This window comes from Microtus pennsylvanicus, chromosome 5 (genome assembly GCF_037038515.1).
Source record: "Microtus pennsylvanicus isolate mMicPen1 chromosome 5, mMicPen1.hap1, whole genome shotgun sequence".
Classification (NCBI taxonomy): domain Eukaryota; kingdom Metazoa; phylum Chordata; class Mammalia; order Rodentia; family Cricetidae; genus Microtus; species Microtus pennsylvanicus.
In genome coordinates, this window is record NC_134583.1 from 16,167,559 (window position 1) to 16,190,587 (window position 23,029).

The following is a 23,029-nucleotide window of genomic DNA, read 5'->3' on the forward strand; positions in this document are numbered from 1 at the left end:
TTGTATACATAATAAATAAATAAATATTAAAAAAAAAAGCTACTACAATACTGAGGGATATTAATATTTCTGAGATAGTATGAATTATTTTTGGATGCGATTAATAACTTCTACATACACCTCTTTGTAATAACTGTATTACCTTATGGCATGGACAATGTGCTTCCTTAGGGACGTCATCATTGGAAGAGAGGCTGGACTTCTCAGTGCCAAAAGAACAGGATGCTGTCCAAGATCTGAAACACACGGTGAGGTGGGGAGAAACCTTCCAATATACTGCTCAATGACATTCCTTAGCAACTGATTCAAGTAGGCATTTTGATTTTGAGATTGACAGCACACAATACATATGCCCTATAGAAGGGAAAATAAGCAAAAAGAGAAATGTCAAAAGGCAAAGTTTCTTTTTTTTTAATTTTTTTATTTAATTTATTTATTTATTAAGGATTTCTGCCTCCTCCCCGCAACCGCCTCCCATTTCCCTCCCCCTCCCCCGATCAAGTCACCCTCCCTCATCTGCTCAAAGAGCAATCAGGGTTCCCTGACCTGTGGGAAGCCCAAGGACCGCCCACCTCTATCCAGGTCTCCTAAGGTGAGCATCCAAACTGCCTAGGCTCCCCCAAAGCCAGTACGTGCAGTAGGATCAAAAACCCTCTGCGATTGTTCTTGAGTTCTCAGTATTCCTCATTGTCCTCTATGTTCAGCCAGTCCAAAGTTTCAAATAGTGTTTAGGAACCTACTAATATGTTCTTCAGCGTTAGTATTCATGGCAGAATTTGTACCTTCTTACCATTAAATAGGACTTCAGGTATCATGAATAAGTAAGGCAAACATGGCCTTTCTAGAGTTGAGTTGGGATAGTATATATGGTAGTGGAATCTAACATAATCTAACATATGTTGTAGAGGCATGACCAAAGGAAATGAAGGTAAGCCTTCAGGAAGAGAAAGGGAATATTCTTCCTCTCGTCCTCCTGCACACAACACTTGACTACCATGATCATCAATTACATACCCACGTCATTACTAAGTTATAAAATACATGTGCCAACAGTATTTTTCAAAGGATTTAAACCAAAGCTCAGTGTATCAGGAAGCAAAAGATAAAAGAATAAAATCCTGCCCCTCAGAGCGTGGACTGTTAATCCTACAGAGGCACAGCTGGGTAGGGGAGGTATCATTCAGCCATTTTGGCTAAGAATATAATATTTGCCCTGAAAATTTGCCATGCAAAGAAATAAGATCATTTTTTAACAACTCGTAATAAGAGAAGGATGCTGATGCTTAGACCAAGAATAAGCACCTCCCTAGAAGTTTTTCTATGTGCTACTGTGCCAAGTGCTTTAGTCATTTCATTTCAATTTTTAGAACAAAGGAATTAATATCATATTTCCATTTTACAGTCAAGGAAATTGAGGTTCAAAGAAATTAAGAACTTAATAGAAGTCACCAGAACTCATTATAATATCTTGCTGCATGTATCTTGATATAATCCCTTCCATATGTACGCAAGTTAGCAAGATACTCTCATAACAATATTTAATACTTACAAATGATTAAATCCATTCCCTCAGAAGAAGAAACAATTTTCTGCATGTTTATTAGGACTCCATTGTAGCCATAATTGGATGTTTATCTAGTAAAAAACTCTAGGAGTTCATTTGTAGTGAAAAATAGTATAGAGCCACTGAAATACAGGCAAGAACATAGTTAAAATGAACAATGGTAGAGCCCGCCTGCTCAGTCTTGTGTGCTTTTTTTATTTTTTGGAAAAAGCACAGCGAGAAGTTGGTGGCAGACAGAATCCACAGATCCAAAGACAGCAGAGCACCTTTAAAAATTAAAGATGCATCTTCCTGTCAGTTCTGCCAAATGGATAATTCAAGAAAAACCTCACTTTATATCTTAAGCAACATCTACTTACAAGTAAACTAGTTCTAAGAAGACCACATAGAACAAACATCCAGACTTTCCTGGTACTCTCAACTCCATTCCATACATTTGTTCTCCCATGCAACTGAGTTTGATGGCACACTCAGCTTTAACATACATACAAACATGAACATATAATTAGAGTTACTTTAAAATTTCTTAGAAATCTCAAAACTTTGCTTTTAAAAAAATCCACCATGGGAGTCTATGCTAACTTATCAAAATCTGCTCCTCTCTGCCTCTTTTTTAGAGAATCTCAAATTTATAAAGGCCTAACTTTCAGTATCACACACTAATGAAAGAGACCAGTACTTCAGACTGCAAACGGGATATCTTTATTTACACATTTACACATTCCAAATCACTTCAAACTAAAGCTATTAAAGCCAGCTTTTTATATATATATTCCTGGCTGGCCAGGAACTCCTGCCTCAGCCTCCCAAATCCTGGCACTACAGGTATGTGTCACCATGGCTGTTTCAGTTACCAGCAGCACTTTCCAGCCACTATCAGTCTTGTCTAATGCATCCATTTCTGTTTCTCTCCCACATTTAGTATTGTATTTTTAATCAGAGTTCATCAACATTTCTGACATCTGCACAGGCTCTAATCTCACTGCTTAGTTTAAACCTTCTAGTAACGTGTGGAGTATTTCAATGAACTAGTCACTGCCTCATAGGTCTTAAATCTAACTCCAACACCAAGATCATTTTCGCAAATACAAGCACAACTCACACTTCTTTGCTCACAACCAACATTGTGCATGCATGAGATGGAATCCAAATTTTTGGCAAGGAATATAAAACCCTCCATCACATGTCTCTTCCTATGTGAATTTCCAGCCGCAGAAGAATGATTTGTATTTCCCCAGTGCGCTAGATTTTTCCTTAAAGCTCTTGACCTTGTCTAGGTTACTCTGACAGGAATGGCCCTCTGACTCCTAGGCATTCTGCCTTCACACCCAGAGTTCTTTGTGCTGCTTTTCTGTCCTTTTCACCCCAGTTTGGCTCTCATAGAACTAAGATCTCCAAGGAAAATACTGAGTGAGCTTCTGAAACCTTTTGAACTCCTTGCCTTCATTCCCAACTCGAGCTTCTTGAACATTTGCCTCTCTCCCCTTTGTTTCCAAAGCCAAACACAAAAGGCATTCAAAACCTTTTCAATGGATGTGCTATATGCAAATAGTACTTTTGAGATCACAATTTCTCCAATCTGTATTTTGAAGCATGCTTTGAGGCAGTTCATACACTGGGTATACCTGGAGATACAGAGGAAGACTCTTCTGAATTGCAGTCAGCATTGGCGCAGGCAACTCCTTCTCCTGCTGTAAAACCGTGTGCGGCAGCAGCAAACAATCTATGATCCGAAACAGTAGCTTCTGTGCTTTCGAGGTGGCAAAGATTTGTGCCCATGACTTAACAAGAATTCCTAATAAAAAAAGAAAAGTAGCTTTGGTTACAATTATCTCCTAATCAGAACATTTTTGCTCCTCTATGTAAAAAATGTACTTTATTATAGCAACAAGTCAAAATAGACAGCAGGAAGAAACATATGCCGAGTGAAAAGACTTACATTAAGGCACTCATTTAATTCTTCACTAAAGAGTACAAATGAAATGCAATGGCACGGCAAAGACAAAGTCTACTTGGGATGTAGCAAAAGTAGGAACTATAGGGATGAGCCCTGAAGGGTCATCGGTAGACTATCAACCAGGGAAAAGGGGGAAGAATGCACAGAAACAGCGATGGTGAGATGCAGGCAATGTGAAAAGAAAACTATGAGATACAAAGAATGGGAAATCTAAATGAAACCAAGACCAAGTTTCTCCTATCTACCCTCAACCTCAGAAAAACAACGTGAGGAAAGTATCAATTCCTCTTTGTCAGAAATCACTCATCTATTAGGATCTCACTCTTCTTAACCTGGAATGCAGTTTTAGTGACTTATAAAACACACACACACACACACACACACACACACACACACACACCCCAGAGGTGTCCTGAGCTAGGAAATGGTAACTTATCGGCCCCTTCCTATGGCTATGATATCCTAATCCTAACACAGGCTCAAACTCTTAAGGAGTTATATTTGCTCTTTCTCCATTCTGTTTTAAGTCTTTTATGTAAACAGCAAGTTACTTGTTCTAATTTCTAATGGAAAAATGAGTAATTTATTAGCTATGTAATCCATTCTTACCCTTTGAGACCTAGGCAAATGGAGAGAGAATCTAACTCTACCCGTATGGAGAGAGAAAGAGAGAGAAAGAGAAAGAGAGAGAGGACGCTCAGTGCAAAACAACAAAGAAAGCCCTCAATTTTTCATAAGTAAAAATTTGCCCCAAATGCACATATGATCAGTTCATAAGGGATTCTGTGATTCTTGATAAAGCTATCATGTACGCTGTAATCATCCATTTACTTTGGGAAAAACTAAATCTGAAAATGACAAGCAACTTTCTTAGAGACTAGTAAGTCATAAGCTTGACTTGCTAAAATGATCACATAGATATTACTGCTGAATCGGTAATAAATCACCACCTTTTTTTCTAAAATTAAATAATCTGAATTTCAGTACCTTCTACATTATCCACATTTCCACAGCTTCACAGTCTCCTTTATCTTTCACAACAAAGATAAAAGGTTTCAGACAGCCCAAATAAGGTTTATTCATACGTCCTCAAGATTAAAGGGAATAGATACAAGGTTTGGGCCATAGAGAAATAAAGAAAATTCAAAACTTAAATTCTATATAAAACTTCTAAGGGAATATTTCTCATTTCCTTTTATTCTGTTCCTATTTTTGGTTAGCAACATGGTTTAGTCAACAAAGATATTCAAATTACTAACTTCCTAAAGAAATGTGAACCCCATCATTATAGAACAAGCACAAGAAGATTTCTTTTGAAAAAGAAACCAGTTTGTGAAGAGTAAGATTTGAAGCATCAATGTCATTGGTATTATACTACGTATCTCTCGGGACCTCCTTCTCCATGCATAGGAGACTACAAACACGAAAGGAAGTGACGGCTTTCTGGTGTTTCATCTTCTACCTAAATGTAGGTAAACATTAATAGAAGGTTCATTTTAGAGGTTTGGGTTTTATAATTTGTCTGAAATTATCAGCAGTAGTTAGTGTGGAAATATCTTCTGTTATTATCATAATATTAATATCAATAAGAGAACAGCAAATAATGAGGGACAGCTTAAACTATCTTAAGCAAACCACTGTATTTCATACTATCTTACACCTCCACAAAGAGTTAAGTGATTTGTCTTATGTATCTTTTTCCATTTGGGTCCTAATGGATAGAGTTAAGGAAATGTTTCTAGCAAAAACATGTCAGAAATACATACCCATAATTCCATAAGTCAGCTGCAACCCTGCACTGGAAATTTTTTTTCCCAAATAAGGCTTTATGTATTTTAATACTTCACCAAGGTATTCTAAGGACTTTGTGACCATGGCAGATTTATCAGAAAATGTCTGGAGACTCCCATAAGTCTTACCAACAGCCTATAAATAAAGGAAAAGATGATATAAGTTTCTAAGTCTTATACAATACAAACCTTGAAAACTAACTTCTTCCTTTTTCCTCACTATGTACATATCTTATACATCAGCCTTCGTCCTTAGATTTCCAAAAAAGATTCACAGCAAGTAAAACTTTAGTGAAGAGTTATGTCTTGCCTTTTATAATTAAAGGTCAAAGGAAGATCTTTTTAAAAAAATAAATTCCTTAGTAATTATTTACAGAACATCTGATTTGGCAAAATCATTAGTAAGGAGAAACATCTAACTGTTATACAAGAAGCCAGTAATCAAATAAAGCTTTCTACACAGACTGGCTCATAATTCATGACTGGAAATCTCCAGATTCCTACAGGAAAGAGTTGCAAGCAGCATTACCAAATTCTTACAAGGAAAAACTCTATTATGTGAACTGATGTGCTTCACAGTTTATAACTTAAAGAATATTCTTCAGGAGCCATCGACTAGGTAGCTTAATGTTCTGCATGGAGGAGATGGAAAATGTGGATGAGAGGCTAAAGATGGGTCAACTGAGAGGTGGTCAACAGAAACATGAGGAGGGACATTAAGAAAAGAAAGAAAAAGAGATAATAAACCCAACAACCTCGGAGGAAGGGGAGGGTAAGCAGGCTATATGAAGCTATAAAAGACAAAAGAGGTAACTAAAGAGATGGGTTAGAAAGCTTGAGAAAGTCTTAAACCACTCTGGAACTCACAAAGGCTTTCAGTGGCTTATGTGACAACCATAAACGGCACCAGTGTGACCATTCTATAGAGGGCAAAGCACATAGGTGTAAGCAAACAATGAAAGAGCACAGATGCCGAGAGCACTGTTAGAGCAGTTGACAAAACTCCAAGAGGTCTGATTAAGTTGAATAAGAGAGGAAGCACAGCTTTGAGGGGCTAAATGGAAGTAAGTCACACGGCATGAAGAAAAGCTAGGAAATTCAGTGAAGTGGGCAAATGAGAAGAGATATATCTTATTAAACCTTTTTTTTAGCTTTCTGTCCTTTAACCATTTCATTCTTCAGAAGGTCGCCAATTTTTGACCACAGTTCCCTTGAACACATGCTAAGCGTAAGTGCCTTGACAAACTTTTCTTGCTTAGATCATGATACTCACTAATTGGGAACCTACACTTTCTCAAGGAGAAAAAAGGAGCTAGGAGACTAGTGGGAGCACCATTATTGAAGAATCCAAACTCACAAATAGACATAGCTAGAAAAATATCCTGAATGATGTTTCAAATAACTCGGAAGCTTTCTTTGCTAGTATGCCAAAATTTTCAAGTGATGTTTCTTAAAGGACAGTAGTAACTAAATTGAAGACTTTCATTGACTCTAAAGCCACATTAATAAAATGTTCAGTAAATTTGAATGAAACTTTTACATGTCAATGCTTGCTAAAATGCACTGGAAATTTGAGAAAGTTAATGAGTGATATTGCTTCCCAATATTGACATTTCTATACTAAAAAAAAAAACCACACACACACACTCACACACACACAAAAAACCCAGGAAACAAAACGATACACATTGACACTGTCTCTTTCCTAGAGAAGTCTCTAAATATCAGGAAGCTCTCAGCTCATGAACCTTCATGCAAATTTCCTAAATTCTATTTTTTTTGAAAAGCTGAACTCCATTATTAGCAACCCATACTGTCAGTTGTTTTCTTTGAAGTGATGGGCTTACTTACTTCATTTCTGAAAAAAAGAAATGTCTGCCAAATGCCCAAGTCTGAATAATCACATTTTGTCAGATTTCTTTCAAGATAAAAGCAGTCTAGCAGTGATCCTAGAGAAGCTAAATAAGGAGAACCCAAAGAAAAACATATAGGCATCATCCTGAATATTAACCTTCAGCAGGCGATGAAAGGAGACAGAGACAGAGACCCACATTGGAGCACCGGACAGAAATCTCAAGGTCCAAATCAGGAGCAGAAGGAGAGAGAGCACGAGCAAGGAACTCAGGACCGCAAGGGGTGCACCCACACACTGAGACAATGGGGATGTTCTACTGGGAACTCACCAAGGCCAGCTGGCCTGGGTCTGGAAAAGCCTGGGATAAAACCGAACTTGCTGAACATAGCGGACAATGAGGACTGCTGAGAACTCAAGAACAATGGCAATGGATCCTACTGCACGTACTGGCTTTGTGGGAGCCTAGGCAGTTTGGATGCTCAACTTACTAGACCTGGATGGAGGTGGGGGTTCTTTGGACTTCCCACAGGACAGGGAACCCTGATTGCTCTTTGAGCAGATGAGGGAGGGTGACTTGATCGGGGGAGGGGGAGGGAAATGGGAGGCGGTGGCGGGGAAGAGACAGAAATCTTTAATAAATAAATAAATTTAAAAAAGAAAAAAAAAGTCAATTCAGCTTGCGACCCAAGTGCTCACAGGCTCTTTCTTTAGACAATGCACTGCTTTGGCACACTCCCTCTTTAGACGCTGCACTGCTTTGGCACACTCCCTCTTTAGACGCTGCACTGCTTTGGCACACTCCCTCTTTAGACGCTGCACTGCTTTGGCACACTCTCTCTTTAGACGGTGCACTGCTTTGGCACACACTCTCTTTAGACGGTGCACTGCTTTGGCACACTCTCTCTTTAGACGACGCACTGCTTTGGCACACACTCTCTTTAGACGACGCACTGCTTTGGCACACACTCTCTTTAGACGGTGCACTGCTTTGGCACACTCTCTCTTTAGACGGTGCACTGCTTTGGCACACTCTCTCTTTAGACGACGCACTGCTTTGGCACACACTCTCTTTAGACGACGCACTGCTTTGGCACACTCTCTCTTTAGACGACGCACTGCTTTGGCACACACTCTCTTTAGACGGTGCACTGCTTTGGCACACTCTCTCTTTAGACGACGCACTGCTTTGGCACACACTCTCTTTAGACGACGCACTGCTTTGGCACACACTCTCTTAGGACGCTGCACTGCTTTGGCACACTCTCTCTTTAGACGACGCACTGCTTTGGCACACTCTCTCTTTAGACGATGCACTGCTTTGGCACACTCTCTCTTTAGACGACGCACTGCTTTGGCACACACTCTCTTAGGACGATGCACTGCTTTGGCACACACTCTCTTAGGACGCTGCACTGCTTTGGCACACTCTCTCTTTAGACGACGCACTGCTTTGGCACACTCTCTCTTTAGACGATGCACTGCTTTGGCACACTCTCTCTTTAGACGGTGCACTGCTTTGGCACACTCTCTCTTTAGACGACGCACTGCTTTGGCACACTCTCTCTTTAGACGACGCACTGCTTTGGCACACACTCTCTTTAGACGGTGCACTGCTTTGGCACACTCTCTCTTTAGACGGTGCACTGCTTTGGCACACTCTCTCTTTAGACGGTGCACTGCTTTGGCACACTCTCTCTTTAGACGGTGCACTGCTTTGGCACACTCTCTCTTTAGACGGTGCACTGCTTTGGCACACTCTCTCTTTAGACGGTGCACTGCTTTGGCACACTCTCTCTTTAGACGGTGCACTGCTTTGGCACACTCTCTCTTTAGACGGTGCACTGCTTTGGCACACTCTCTCTTTAGACGATGCACTGCTTTGGCACACTCCCTCTTTAGACGCTGCACTGCTTTGGCACACTCTCTCTTAGGACGATGCACTGCTTTGGCACACTCTCTCTTTAGACGATGCACTGCTTTGGCACACACTCTCTTTAGACGATGCACTGCTTTGGCACACTCTCTCTTTAGACGATGCACTGCTTTGGCACACTCTCTTTAGACAATGCACTACTTTGGCACTCGAGTCCTTCACTTGCACTCTGCATTTTCATTTGGAGAATGACATTGAGGGTTGAAATTTGCTAAAATTTAAATTTTACTTCCTAATTAATACTTTTTTTTTTTTAATGAACGAGCTCTACTTTTCTGTGAGTGCATAAAACATACTTTCTAAATAATCCAAGGAGCTTGTGTATGCTAACATACTCACAGAATTTGAGCAAATTTGTCAGTATAGTATTGAGATCGAGACCATCTTGAGAAGGTTCAGTAACTCCCAGCAGTCTATTACCCACACTTGAATATTACTGATCATAGAGCCTTAATAACTGTGTTTAAACTCCCCCAGACTAAAAACTATGTATTTCTCTCTCTCTCTTCATATATATATTCTAAATACTTTACACCAAGACATTCTGACTCTTTCCTACTGATGAAATCTACTAACAGATTGGCATTAAGTATTTAAACACATTGTATCATTATTTAAACTTTTGTGTATCTTACATTCTCAGATCAGTAAACCTCTTCTTAGATCAAAGACTATTTTAGGTTTTTCAAATCCCTAAGGAGCACTAGATAATGCTATCCAGCATTTTGCAAAAACCTATCATTGATTTATTGATAAAAAGAAAAATTCATTTAGGCTGGATTAAATTAGAGGAGATCTAACTGCTAGTGGAAAGTCTGCCTTCTAACTCCTTTTTTGATCCAAAACTGTTGGTCAGACTCACTTAACAGCCATATAAAATATTTAACAAAAATTTGTATTTCCCATCTGCATATTATTATGCTATTATTAGTTATCATTAGGGTTTACAGACATCTCTGTTTGTTACACAATTGTATTTTAACTTACTAGAAATCAAAGGAATTAACTGAGTTAACAATATGGAAATAGCTTATTGGTTGTAATTATTTTCATTCAAAAAGAATCATATTTTCATGTAGTTAATATCAACACGCTCAAAAGTAAATTTACTTTTACTGTGAATAATTTACTAAAAACAATCATTCAAACGTTATGAGTTTCAGCTAGGCTTATAAAATAAACACCATCCTATGTGACATTCCTTTAAAATTAATTAAAACTAAAATTGTGAAAGGAACTTAAGAAGAAAAATTAAAAGAAATGTATTAGGTTTTCAAGTTCTAACTGTATTATGAACTAGTTGGTGCTAACACTTACAGTATCAATGCAGGGTAGTAAATACTCAGCTGGAACCATCGGAGACTCTATATGCTTATAACAAATAATGTTAGCACCTGGATTGTAATCAACCAATATCAACAAGAAAGTCTTTCATTTCAGTTGGCCTTGAAAAAAAGCTTCCATGTATTCCTCCTTAGGTTTTCATTCTTCATTAAGTATGAATTTCCTGCTGTCTTTAGAATGAATAGTCTATATCTTAGAGCAACACATCCTTTCTTTCAGAAGTTTACAATAAAAAGCAACCAGTAATATGAGTCAAACTAAACAATTCACTTTATAGAAAAAAATTAATATTTAAAGATTTTTCATTGATTATTTGGAAGATAACACTAATAAATGAAAAAATACCTCCAGGAACTGAATAAGTGCTTGTTTGGGGTCTTCTGGGATGGGAAAATGGTCAATTTGAGCCTTTGAGAAGATATTCTTTACTTCTGAGAGTTTAAATAGTAGACTTGTCATTTCAGCCAGCTGTTCCATGTACTCCTTTTCTATTAAAATAAGGGAATAGTCATGATTATTCTATAAACATGCAATAAAATATAAGTTGCATATACACTGGTGTGCATATATACATGTGCTTGAAATTTCTGAAATATGAAAATTTTCACAATGGTAAAAACTGAATTAGGCTTTTTACAATTAACCTATCCAGAAAGTTATTTAGGTCAAACAACTACACAAAATATAAGAGAAAAAGTACAACCTTTTCTGGCAAGCCTGAGTGAAACTTATGACAGGTTACAAACAATAGCCTTTAAAAAGTTATATTTCACATAAAACAGAACTATAGGGAACTTTAAAATGCACAAATATCTTCAGTGACTAATAATAAAATAGAAAAACAAACTCTTTCATAACAATAGTGCAAAATATTTCTAGCTGGGTATTCTTTTTAAGGTACTTAGGCTGGACTGTGGTGGTGCATGCCTTTAATCCCAGCACTTGGGAGGCAGAGGCAGGCGGAGCTCTGTGAGTCTGAGCTAGCCTGGTCTACTAGAGCTAGTTCTAGGACAGGCCCCAAAGCTATAGAGAAACCCTGCCCCCAAAAAACCAAAAAAATAAAAATAAAAAAGGTACTTGGTATGTACGTATGTACTTCAGACATGTCACTGTTTTCTTCAGGGGAAAAAGCAGTGTGTCACCCTAGGAGCAAGTTTTGTCCTTAGCGCCAAGGAAACTAATTCTTTTAGCTTTGTATCAGTTGGCATTTGCCATATGTAGTTAAACATAGAGTAATAATAAAAAAGAAACAGACTACAAAAGTACATTTTATATATATTGATAGCTAATCAGATTTTGAATATTGGATATTAGTTTATTTAATCCATATGCACCCCTGCATGCCTTATATGACACTTACCCACTGCCTGTACAGAGTTCATATCCATTAGCAAATCAGGTTCAGAGAGGTGTTTTACGTGCATTTGCAAAACACAACGGATCCACGATCTTATAGTCAAGGACTGAAAAGACGTGTAGCTTATCTGAGAAAGTGTTTCACATACTGTGCTGTAGAGACAAAAGGGAAAAGGGAAAAGAGAACAGAGCTTGTAATGAACACATTGGAGCAACTCCCTTGGCTGACTTCAGATGAATACAGTACTTCAGAAATCATGCAGATGTACATGAAAAGATCTATTATACATCTTTGTTTTCATTTTGCATATTACAATTTTTAGTTTTCCTTTTCTTTTTTTTTTTTTAGTTTTCCTTTTCTACTCGTGGTGTATCTGTAGATTTATGCCAAGAGAAAAAAATTAGAAAGTGTGAAATAGCAAGAATGTAAAAATTATAGGCATTATAATAATGTAATAGGTAAGCAGAAATAAATACAAAGAACAGTAAGAACAAACAAAAATTGGCACTACCAATAGCAATTAAACAGAAGAGGTGAAGACAAAAAGCTGCTTAAGAACAATATATTTCTACATGTCTTGACTGAACAATTATGTTTCCATCTTCTTCTGTTCACTTTATAAGCACTCATTATCAAAGATAATAACACAAAATTCTAAAATACTGCCCTCAGGGAAGCAAACAAAACCTCCCTCCTTTTAAGCCAAACACATACCTGAGTCTAAATTCTAATTTATGAGGGGCTCCTGGTGACAGAAATGATAGGCACAGATTTATCTTAAACATGGCATTCTGCAAAGGCAAAACCATTTTTTTCTTCTTATTTTGTTTTGATATATGTACAAGCATAGAAACCGAAGGTTTTGTTGGGATGTCTTTCTTTATTACTTTATCATATTATATTTTGAGACAGATCATCTGAAGCATACCAATTTGGGATGGCCAGCAAGCTGCTATGGTCTGCCTACTTATATATCCTAGTACTTGGGTTACGGAAGGTCACTTTTTTCCTAAGTACTTGGGATCAAACTTATGCCATTAGTTTTGTACAACTGATATCTTATACACTAAGCCATCTCCTCAACCCCTAAAACAATGCCTAATTAATTAACTAATTAATTAATTTTTAGTCAGGGTCTCAATATGTAGCTCTGGCTGTCTCAGAACTTACTATGTAGACCAGGTTGGCCTCAAATTTGGAGATCCACTTGCCTTTGCCCAGTTTAAAACTATTTTTAAATGTACATAAATCAGAGTTTAAACATTTTGAATAGAAGTTTTCCCTAAAACGTATATAATGCAGAAACACAAACTAGTCATTTACTACCTATATAACTTTCTTAAAACTAAAGTTTCTTAAAGTTAAACTTTCTAAAACAACTTTGTGTTTCAGTTTCTTCAACCATTACTAATAAACACTGATATAGGTATGAATAATTTGCATTGGTGTGGATTTTAAGGTCAATTTTGTTATATGTATTTCTGATCTTTATTAAGGTATTGTGATTGTGTAGTTCATTTAAAAATGTAATGTATATAGGTAGTTAATAGATAATAATAATAGTCAAGTTTGTAGTCATGTTAGTTAAGATTTTCTAGATGTGCATAGATATATTTTAGATAGGCATTTTTCGTATTTTCAAAGGTTATAGAATATGGCATTTTAAACATTTTAATAACTTAGGGTTTTTCATGACAATGAGACACTCTGCTCCTGGCAGCACCAATCTACTTCAGGAAGAAGACGGGCATCGAAGAGGATCTTTATGGAGTTTGATAGCCATTTGGGCAAGAGACTGTTCTTGCCTGGACTACTGCATAAACTGGACACAGAGAACCCGCAGAGAGAGGACTACTGAACTTGCCTAAGGTGAGATGATCTTTCGGGATTCCTGATTCATGAAAGAGTCTGCGAGACATTCTGCAGGACACAACAGATAGTGACTGAACTGACTTTGAATTTTCCTGCTTTATGGAAATGTCTGCTGGATACCATGGGCCTGAAGGCTGAAGATGGATGCCCCAACGGTACAGAGGAACTTTGGGTGACTGTCCAGGCAGCGAGATGTCTCTGTCATTTCTAGAGCTTTAAAAGTTGCTTTTTTTCTTGTTTGCTTAGGTAGTATTGTATCTTTCTGGAGTCTTTGATGGAGTTAAGAATAGTTAGTTATAGTTTTCCTTAGTTATGATAAAGATTATTGTAACTTTTACTTGATAACTGTTTCGTTATATGTAATTTTGCTATGTTAAAGTTAAATCCTTCCTCTTTTTTTGTTTAAACCGAAAAAGGGGAAATGATGGAGGAAGGTCATTGGCTAATAAAGGAACTGCGTTGGCCCATTTCATTGGTTAGAAGATAGGTGGGAGGAGTAGACAGAACAAAATGCTGGGAGGAAGAGGAAGTGAGGTCAGACTCCACAGCTCTGCTCTCGGGAGCAGACGCCTCAGAGAGACGCCATGCTACCTGCTCCAGGGAAGACGCACGCTATGAAGCTCCGACCCGGGATGGACTTAGGCTAGAATCTTCCCGGTAAGACCGGTGCTATACAGATGATAAGAAATGGGCTAGTCCAGGTGGGAGAGTTAGCCTAGAAGATGCTAGGTAGAAATGAGCCAAGCAGTGTTTAAATGAATACAGTGTCCGTGTAATTATTTCAGGGCATAAGCTAGCCGGGCAGGTGGCTGGGGTGTTGGGGACGCAGCCCCGCCGCCGCTCCTTATTACTACAAAACACTATTTTAAAAATAAACTCTACTGTACATATATAAAAATATATATACACAAACCAGGCAGTGGTGGTACACGCCTTTAACACCGGCACTCAGGAGGCACAGGCAGGCAGATTCTGTAAGTTGGAGCCCAGCATAATTTACAGAGCAAGTTCCAGGACAGCCAGGACACAGAGAAACACTGTCTCAAAAAAATGATAGAAGATAGATAGATAGATAGATAGATAGATAGATAGATAGATAGATAGATAGATAGATAGACAGATAGATAAAAAACACATGCATGTACACACACAATCTTTGCTCCTCCAAAGACTGTATCTTGCATATCGAAGGTAGACCTCATGTCTCCAAATAAATACATTAAATAACATTGTAAATGTTATCACTATCATTTGGATTACAATGAGAAAAGAGAGTTGTGAGGCTAATGAACATTCAAGGGAGGCAAAAAAGAAGAGATAGATCTGAGGGCTAAGCCCTACCATAAGCAGTGTCATGCTGAGCAAAGACAAAAAATAAAGAAGACCATCAGGGTACATGAAAGAAAAAACTCCAGTGGGAGCAGTTGCTTCTCAGAGAGAAGGGAAGCCTCCTGCCCCAAGTTTATGCCCAAGGAGAACAGGAGAAATCAAATACTAAAGATCAAAGACAAAGGAAAGAAAATTTAAAAAAGAAAGGTGCAAGTCTGCTTTGCTGGTAACAACTTTATAAGGACATCATCTAATCATGAAGGTGGTTTAAGACAATGGACCTACGTCTTAAGAAGGCCCAGGTAACACATTTGAGCTGAAACCAATACTTCTGTGAAAAAGAACTCATCATCCTCACAACATACAACTCTGGGTTTAAGTACCAAAGCTATATAGTTGGGCCTTTTAACTGAAGAACACAAGCTCATTTGGAAAAATATGCCCAAGTCACCAATAATCCTGAAAACAACGGAGCTCAAATGTAGTCTTGCAGCTTCATATAACTCATTATGGTTACAAAAGACAGGAAAATGTCATCACTGTGAAGTTTCTAAGTAACACCATCATCACTGTGAAGTTTCTAAGTAATACTGTGCAGTCTTATATATGTGCAGTCATTAAGAGAAGTAACCATTCAATTGTATACTTTTTAAAAGGCTCAGTTTTACAAACTGGTCTTTACTTTGGGACCTAAGGGCTTCTGTGTTAAGAAAATAGAGTGACTCATGAGCAATGAATAAATAAACATTCATTATTATTAGAGAATTCTCATACCAGAAGTTCTAAAAGCAATCCAACTGATGCTGAATTCTCTTACTTTACGAGTCAAAGCCAAATGAAAAAACCTAAGTTTCACGATGCTGACTAATCTCCTTAGAAAACAACTGACTCACTATGTCATTCTTCATTCACTGACTGGCAGCTGGTACAAGAACTACTCATGAGGTCTCTCAGGCCTGGGTGATGATTTCACCCTCTTCATCTTGATGCTTTTATGAAGTTCCCACATTGTAAAACACCATTTCTACAGCAACTTTACCTCATTTTTTCATATATCTGTCTCTATGTATTACTGAGGTTGTTCCTCATAGCCTCTGCAGGACAGGGCAGGAGACACAGGCAGATTAAAGAACAACAACAATGTGATTGAACTGGAGTGCATGGTTCATGAACAAATCTTGAGTCAAATCTTTAGTTTTAGTTAAGTCTAAATCTGCAATAATATGCCAGTGTTTCATTGATCCAGCAATAATACCTATACAATTTTTTCTCCCTAGGGAATACAAAAAAGGTCACTTTAAGATAATAAAGCAGGCCTATCAGAGTGCAAACTTAAAACATCCCCCCCCCCCCCTCTCTCTCTCTCTCTCTCACACACACACACACACACACACACACACACATCAAACCATTGAGATTTCATACTACCTGCTATTATATTGGTAAAATGTCTGCCAAATGAGAGGATATATAGTACAGATTAGTTTTCATTAGACAAATTCTTCCAGGATACTGATCAGGACTAGACTAAGGAGTATTTCTGAAATAAGGGTATATACCTATTTTGTAGCAAATGACTTAAATATCTTGCTACAACTTGAGGCCAGATGATATCATCCCAACCAAAAAGCTGAATTATTGATATAACCGGCTGAGGCTGAAGATCTGATGGTGCTGTGTTTGGCATGTCCACTGCGAGCAAAGTAAAATCTAGATTTAAAAGGAGAGAAAGTTCAGATGGGACATTTTTTAATCTTCCCCTCACCTTCAATTCCAAGGAATTTAAAAGCCCCAAATAAAACATAACTTTCAAAAATGTAACTTGAGCTAAATTAACATTGTCAAATATTTGTAATCCCATTGTGATCTCCGAAAGGTCTAAAAGCATCTAGAGCTCAGTAGCATTATAGGTATGGCTCCCTCAAGTCAAGCCAGTGGGTTTCAGTAGTCTGTTTCCACCATTCAAAGGCCCAGGTAAAAGCATTTCCAGTACCTCCTTTGCTTTGACCAAGTTAATTTACTTGCCACCTGCCACACGTGCTAATGCTCACGTAAATATCAACCTTTCTCTTCTATTAAATACTGGTCTCCTAGGATCAAAGACACCCACTTTTTCAGAACTCACAACCTAGAAGCTAGAATTCTTATGTTATCCCTTCATGTTTTCCCGAATTTGTCAACTCAGTCTGTAGCTAAGGCAGCAAAGCAACTATTCTGAGGCACTGACTCCTAGGAGGCTTTCTGGTGTGGCTTGCATCCTTCCACTCACCTTTTACTACTGAACTCGTGGACAGACAGGGGAGGTTTACTTCTTGTTCTACATTGCCACTTCTAGACCATTCTCATTTCTTCCCCCCTAAAATGTCTAGCTTTAAATCTCTTGTACATCATCAAGCAATACCAGCAATAAATTCTTCTTGGTGTATGTCCCAGTTTCCTAGGCTCAAAATCTCCCTAATAGCAATTTTGCCATGATCTCTTGTTTATTTGGAATTCCCGTATTCCAGTGATCTAGTTAAAATACTCCCATATTGATACCCAAAGCATTGGCCATTATCAATTATAACCTGTGTATAATTTCATTTTTAAGGACTTCAAATCTGAAATCTACACCTTTGACTCTGGATTTATTCGGCATTTACCTAGGACAGTGCCGACTAAATCAAGACAATACTACTTTTATTGATGGTCTAGCATTCTGGATGACAGAATACAGTTCAACTTACTGAATACCAACATGTATTACTTCAGACACCACACTAGTTGGAAACCATGACCTTACCACAACATTCTAGCTATAGTTAAAGTCTTAATGTACTTTGGACAAAGTCTGAACTGTTGGCAAGATTTCAATTTCTTATCCACTTTTTAAACATTCATCCCATTATTTATGGACGTTTTTAGTTCATCTTTCCTCATCAATTTGAGAATAAAATAAATACTGATTTAGACCATCGGGATTTTTTTGTTACTGTTATTTCTTCAAAGCATTACATTTAAATACATAAAATGCTTTCAAATGAACATTATTTAAATATATGCAGCAACGCTACAAATCTCTTGCCTATTCAGGAGCTTTTTAACCTATTATGGACATGATTGTTCTTTGAAAAAAATATATTGATGTGGGAGTGTCATATATCAATCTGTTGATTTCATTGGTTAAGCAATAAAGAAACTGCTTTGGCCCTCATAGGTTAAAACATAGGTGGGAGGAGTAAACAGAACAGAATGCTGGGAAAAAGAAGCTGAGTCAGAGAGTCGCCATGATTCTCCCACTCCAGACAGACGTAGGCTAGAATCTCCCTGGTAAGCGCACCTCGTGGTGCTACATAGATTAATAGAAATGGGTTAAGAGGCTGAAACTAAGGGGCCAAGCAGTGTTTAAAAGAATGCAGTTTCCATGTAATTATTTCGGTAAAGCTAGCCATGCAGGCGGCGGGGGTGCCGGGGACACAGCCCTACCGCTCCAATTACTACAATATATAATGGCCTCTTTTCAGTAACTGAAAATATGTTCATATATTAAAACCTTGCCTAATTGTATATTATATTATTCAGAGTCCCGGAAAGCCTAAGAACATGTATTTGGGCCAATAACCATTTTAAATAAAAATTACAATCTAAATAAAATCTAGGGGAAGTCAGAACAGTAATTCTAAGCACTTCATTCCATCCCGATCCTATCCTCTTGGTGTTTTAGGGCTATTCTCCCAACTCCCTTGGTCTTCATACAAATTATCTTATATTTAGATTAATTGTTCAGAAAATATCAAAGTATACCACTTAAACTAGATATAATCAAATGCTACCTTACTTTGCAAATAGTTGTGAGTGTAAGAAAAGTTTGTGAGCATTCAATGTTTACATCTGAAAATTACATTTTCTTTTTAACAAATTATCATTTAATCTTTAATGATACATAAGGTACCCAACTTCAACATGTCATTCATTTCATCATAGATCTTTCACAATGTTTGTAATAAAGCAAGAGATTGACACCAAACAGAGGAAAATACTGACAAAAGTATGCAAAAGAAGAAAGCAATGAGCAATGAACAATTAATGCTGACCTGCAGCGGCATCTGCAAGCTGGGAGAGAGGCACAGAGTGCGTCATTCTCTGACTCTTCAGAAATGAAAAGAAATGCCTCCACAGTGCACTGGCGACTGCAGCAAGGTGGCGCTCTTTAGCCGATAATGAAGACTGAGCAATTAGGTCCACATTGTCTCTTTGAAGTTCCTGACACAATTGCTGATGAACACTCCTAAAAAAAAATAAACTATAGCTCACATTCAAGAAATCAAAGCAAAAATCTTTTCAACACATTTTACTCTTTTTTCATGATTATATGATAAGAAAACTGAAGGAGCACTTATATAACTAAAATCTTTAGGCCAAGGCATAATGCATTTCTGTTGTTTGAAGGATGAATGATAACATATTAAACACCATAAAGCTAATGTTAATTACTAATGTCAACCATTAATTATATGCTTTTTAATATGTCAGATCCAAATGAGAAATAGGCAGCTTCATAAGAGCGTCTCCATTTTGCAATTTATGTATAACAATGATTTTCCTTAGAATCTAGACATGAAAATAATTTTTAAACCATTTTCTCTTGAGGTTTTTAGGGCACATATATTGGGAGGAAGGTAAGAACATTGGCTCATGTGTGGTGTTGTAAGCTGCACATTTTTCCTTGCATAGGCAGAAAAGCAGCAGTCCTTGGTGCTGGTATACAAAACTGTGGGGACAGTTTTGGTTACTAGACCAACATGCTACGAAATCATTTTCACAAAGTAAAACAAAAAATTTTGTTCATTAACACAGTATAATTCAATACTGTCTTAAATTGTGATTTATCATTAATTACTTTTTGGTTAGCTAAACTTAAATTTTAAACATATTTTGGACTCTAACAGAAACACAGGTGCAGAAAACTGAGGTTAGCAGCCTGTGCAGAGGAAGAACAGAGACTGCTTTCTCGATGACTGGGAAGAGGGGCATTGCAAAAGCAAGCCACAAGCTAATAAAATATTGTGTTCAATGTGGAGTGAGGCTATTTCTTTGTCTGTTCCCATCACTGCCATACCTAGAGAGCAGAAGTTACCACGAGGATTATCATCCTGCCATTTGTTCTCTTCAGCTGTACAGAAAACAATGAGATGCAAAAAGGAAAGGAAAGAAAACCCAAGGCTTCCATTGACAGAAATTGTTTTTAACTAAGGAATGTAACCAATACTTTAAAAAATAATTAATTTAAATGTACTTTTTCTTGATGCTTTAAGCAATTCATTTAGGACATGCACCTAAAGTAATTCTACAAAGTGGTTACAACACCACATCTTGTCACATAACTATACACCAGTGAGCAAAAATTCTAAATATAAATTACATAATATTAGGAGCTTCTGCCTCTTCACATCAGATTTCTGTACAATCATGGGACACTACTTAATCTTACTTTAGGTATGAAAAAGGTGTACGAATGTCTTGGCAAAGAACATATAGAAAGCTACTCTGAAAACAAAGTAAGACAACAAAAACAAACAAAAGCCCTAGGTAAGTATATAATGTGTTCTCTGTGTAAAACCCTGACTGCTCTTCAGACTGGAGAGGGAGGGGGAGAGGGAGTGGGGGCAGGGGGAGAGGAGTAGGGGGAGGGGAAGGGAAATGGGAGGCTGGGAGGAGGCGGAAATTTTTTTCAAGAAAGAAAGAAAGAAAGAAAGAAAGAAAGAAAGAAAGAAAGAAAGAAAGAAAGAAAGAAAGAAAGAAAGAAAGAAAGAAAATAATAATAATAAAATAAACCTGCCTGAGATGCTCTCAATTTAAATTAGAGGCTAGAGACAGACCAGTTTAGGTCCTGTAGGTTAGAATACGATGAATCATAAGTTACTAGCATTCTTTGGCAACTAATTCAGCTGCTCCTGGTAACACAGATAAGATCAGGAATACCTTCCACACTAAAGCCCAACCAAAACAGTCACTATTTCCCTCGGATTTTAGTATCTTTTTTCAGATATACTGACTTTAAAGGATAATAAACACTGTATTTATTCACTACTTCTATATAAGTCACTTCTTTATTCACTAAAACATACTCCCTAGGAAATAATAACATTTCTAATTAGTTTCTATGTGTAAGAAACTCTCTCACCTACAACGTTAATTAATCATCTCATCTGCTGGAATTGGTGGGGCACACCTGTAATCTCTGCACACAGGAGGACAAATCAGAGGGACCATGAGTATGAAGCTATTCTGGCTACACAGCAAGATCCTACCTCAAATATGGGGAGTGGGTGAGGGGATCAGTCCGCCAATCCTCACAAGTAACAAAATAAACTCAGAGTAAATTAAAGATTTTTATATAGGACCTGAAGCAAACTACTGGAAGAAATAATTCAGGACACTGAAGAGCCAAGGAGCTTTTGAACAAGACCCCCCAAAACAGGAAGAAAACACAAAAATAGACAACGAATATTAAGCTAAAACATTTCTGTACCACAATGGAAACAATCAACTTAAAACAATTAAAGTCAGAGAGAAAATATTTACAAACTACACATATGAGAGGGGTCAATATACAGAACAAAGTTCAAAATCTCATCATTAACAAAATGACTCTAAAATATGTCAGACATGTCTCAAAAGACTACACACAAACAGCTAACAGGCATATGAAAAATAATATAAAAATTAAAATCATAATGAGGTATTTTCATTTTAGCTACGAATGGTTTCTATAAGGGAGGAATTGTAGGGGAAGAAATGCAGAGTGGATTTGATTGAAACACACTACATGCATACATGAAATTCTTAATCAATAACTCAATAAAATTTCTATTTGCAAAGGTATCTTTCTCTACTACTAACTTTTAAAAAGGGGAAAATGCTAATATAAGTCTGTACAGAAAGATTTATTTTTTGTTCTCTTTTCTTTTCCCTGTACCCTTATATCTCAAAGATAGATATGTAAATTATCTACTTGTTTTGTTTGCTTGCTTTTGTGTTTTGAGATAGGGTTTCATAGTGTTATGTAGTCCTGGCTGTCCTAGATCTCACTTTATAGACCAGGCTGGCCTTGAATGCAGAGATCACTACCTGTCACTACCTCCTGAGTGCACCACCACTGCCCCACTAGTATCTACTGTTCTGAATAAAAATGTACTCTGGTATAAAGAGTGGCAGTTGCTATATAGGAAAATAGGCAAACTAGTGCTGGTGAGAATGTAGAGAAAGGGGAACCCTTTTACACTATTGGCAGGGATTTATTATGTTTTTTGTCACTATGGGGGTTCCTCAAAAAATTAAAATTGAATGGCCATGAGTCAGCCAGCCCATGTCTGAGCATGAATCCAAAGGAAATGAAGTCAGTGTGTCAGACATCTGCATTCCTATTTACTTCAGCACTACTTACTACACACAAGAAATGGAAACAATGCTCCATCCGTCAAGTGATGAAGGAACAGAGAAAATGTGATAAACATTTTACTCAGCCATAAAAGAAGAAAATTCTGAGGCTGCAAGACAACTTGGCTGGTAAAATGCTTGCCAAGTGGTGCAGTTAGTTTTGATTACTGTGATAAAACACCAAGACAAAAAGCAAGTTGGGGGAAAGGGCTGATCTGGCTAGTACTTCCACATATGATGGAAGTTAGGCCAGGAACTCTAAGAGGGCAGGCACCTGAATGCACAAGCTGATGCAGAGGCTGTGGAGTTTGACGTTATCTCTAATGCCGGTACTGGAAAGGGTGAGGCAGGAGGTACCCTTGGGGCTTGTTGGTCAACTAGACTAGTTGAGTCAGCCACCTCCATGTTCTGTGATAGACCATGTCTTAATAACTAAAATGGGGAGCAAATGAAGACAACCAACAATAACCTCAAGCCTTCACACATATAGATACTCATGTGTTACCACCTGCCTGCCTACTTCTTCCCTCCATCAAAAATGAGAAAATATTCTGACAAATGGAGATCATGCTAAGTGAAACAAACCAGGTACAGAAAGTTTTGCTGTGC

General features: G+C 37.6%; 1 protein-coding gene across 4 annotated transcripts in view; it reads right to left on the reverse strand.

Moving 5' to 3' along the window:
- The window catches only part of Mms22l (MMS22 like, DNA repair protein), a 110,641-nt gene that overhangs the window by 14,284 nt on the left and 73,328 nt on the right, over window positions 1-23,029 (reverse strand). For all 4 annotated transcript variants that reach the window (XM_075971305.1, XM_075971304.1, XM_075971307.1 and 1 more), the window contains 7 exons: window positions 19,075-19,268; window positions 16,561-16,711; window positions 11,804-11,952; window positions 10,789-10,931; window positions 5,288-5,447; window positions 3,190-3,359; window positions 143-354 (listed from right to left, as the gene is read on the reverse strand). In XM_075971305.1, coding sequence (XP_075827420.1) covers window positions 143-354; window positions 3,190-3,359; window positions 5,288-5,447; window positions 10,789-10,931; window positions 11,804-11,952; window positions 16,561-16,711; window positions 19,075-19,268 — 1,179 coding nt within the window. The remainder of the gene's footprint in view (window positions 1-142; window positions 355-3,189; window positions 3,360-5,287; window positions 5,448-10,788; window positions 10,932-11,803; window positions 11,953-16,560; window positions 16,712-19,074; window positions 19,269-23,029) is intronic.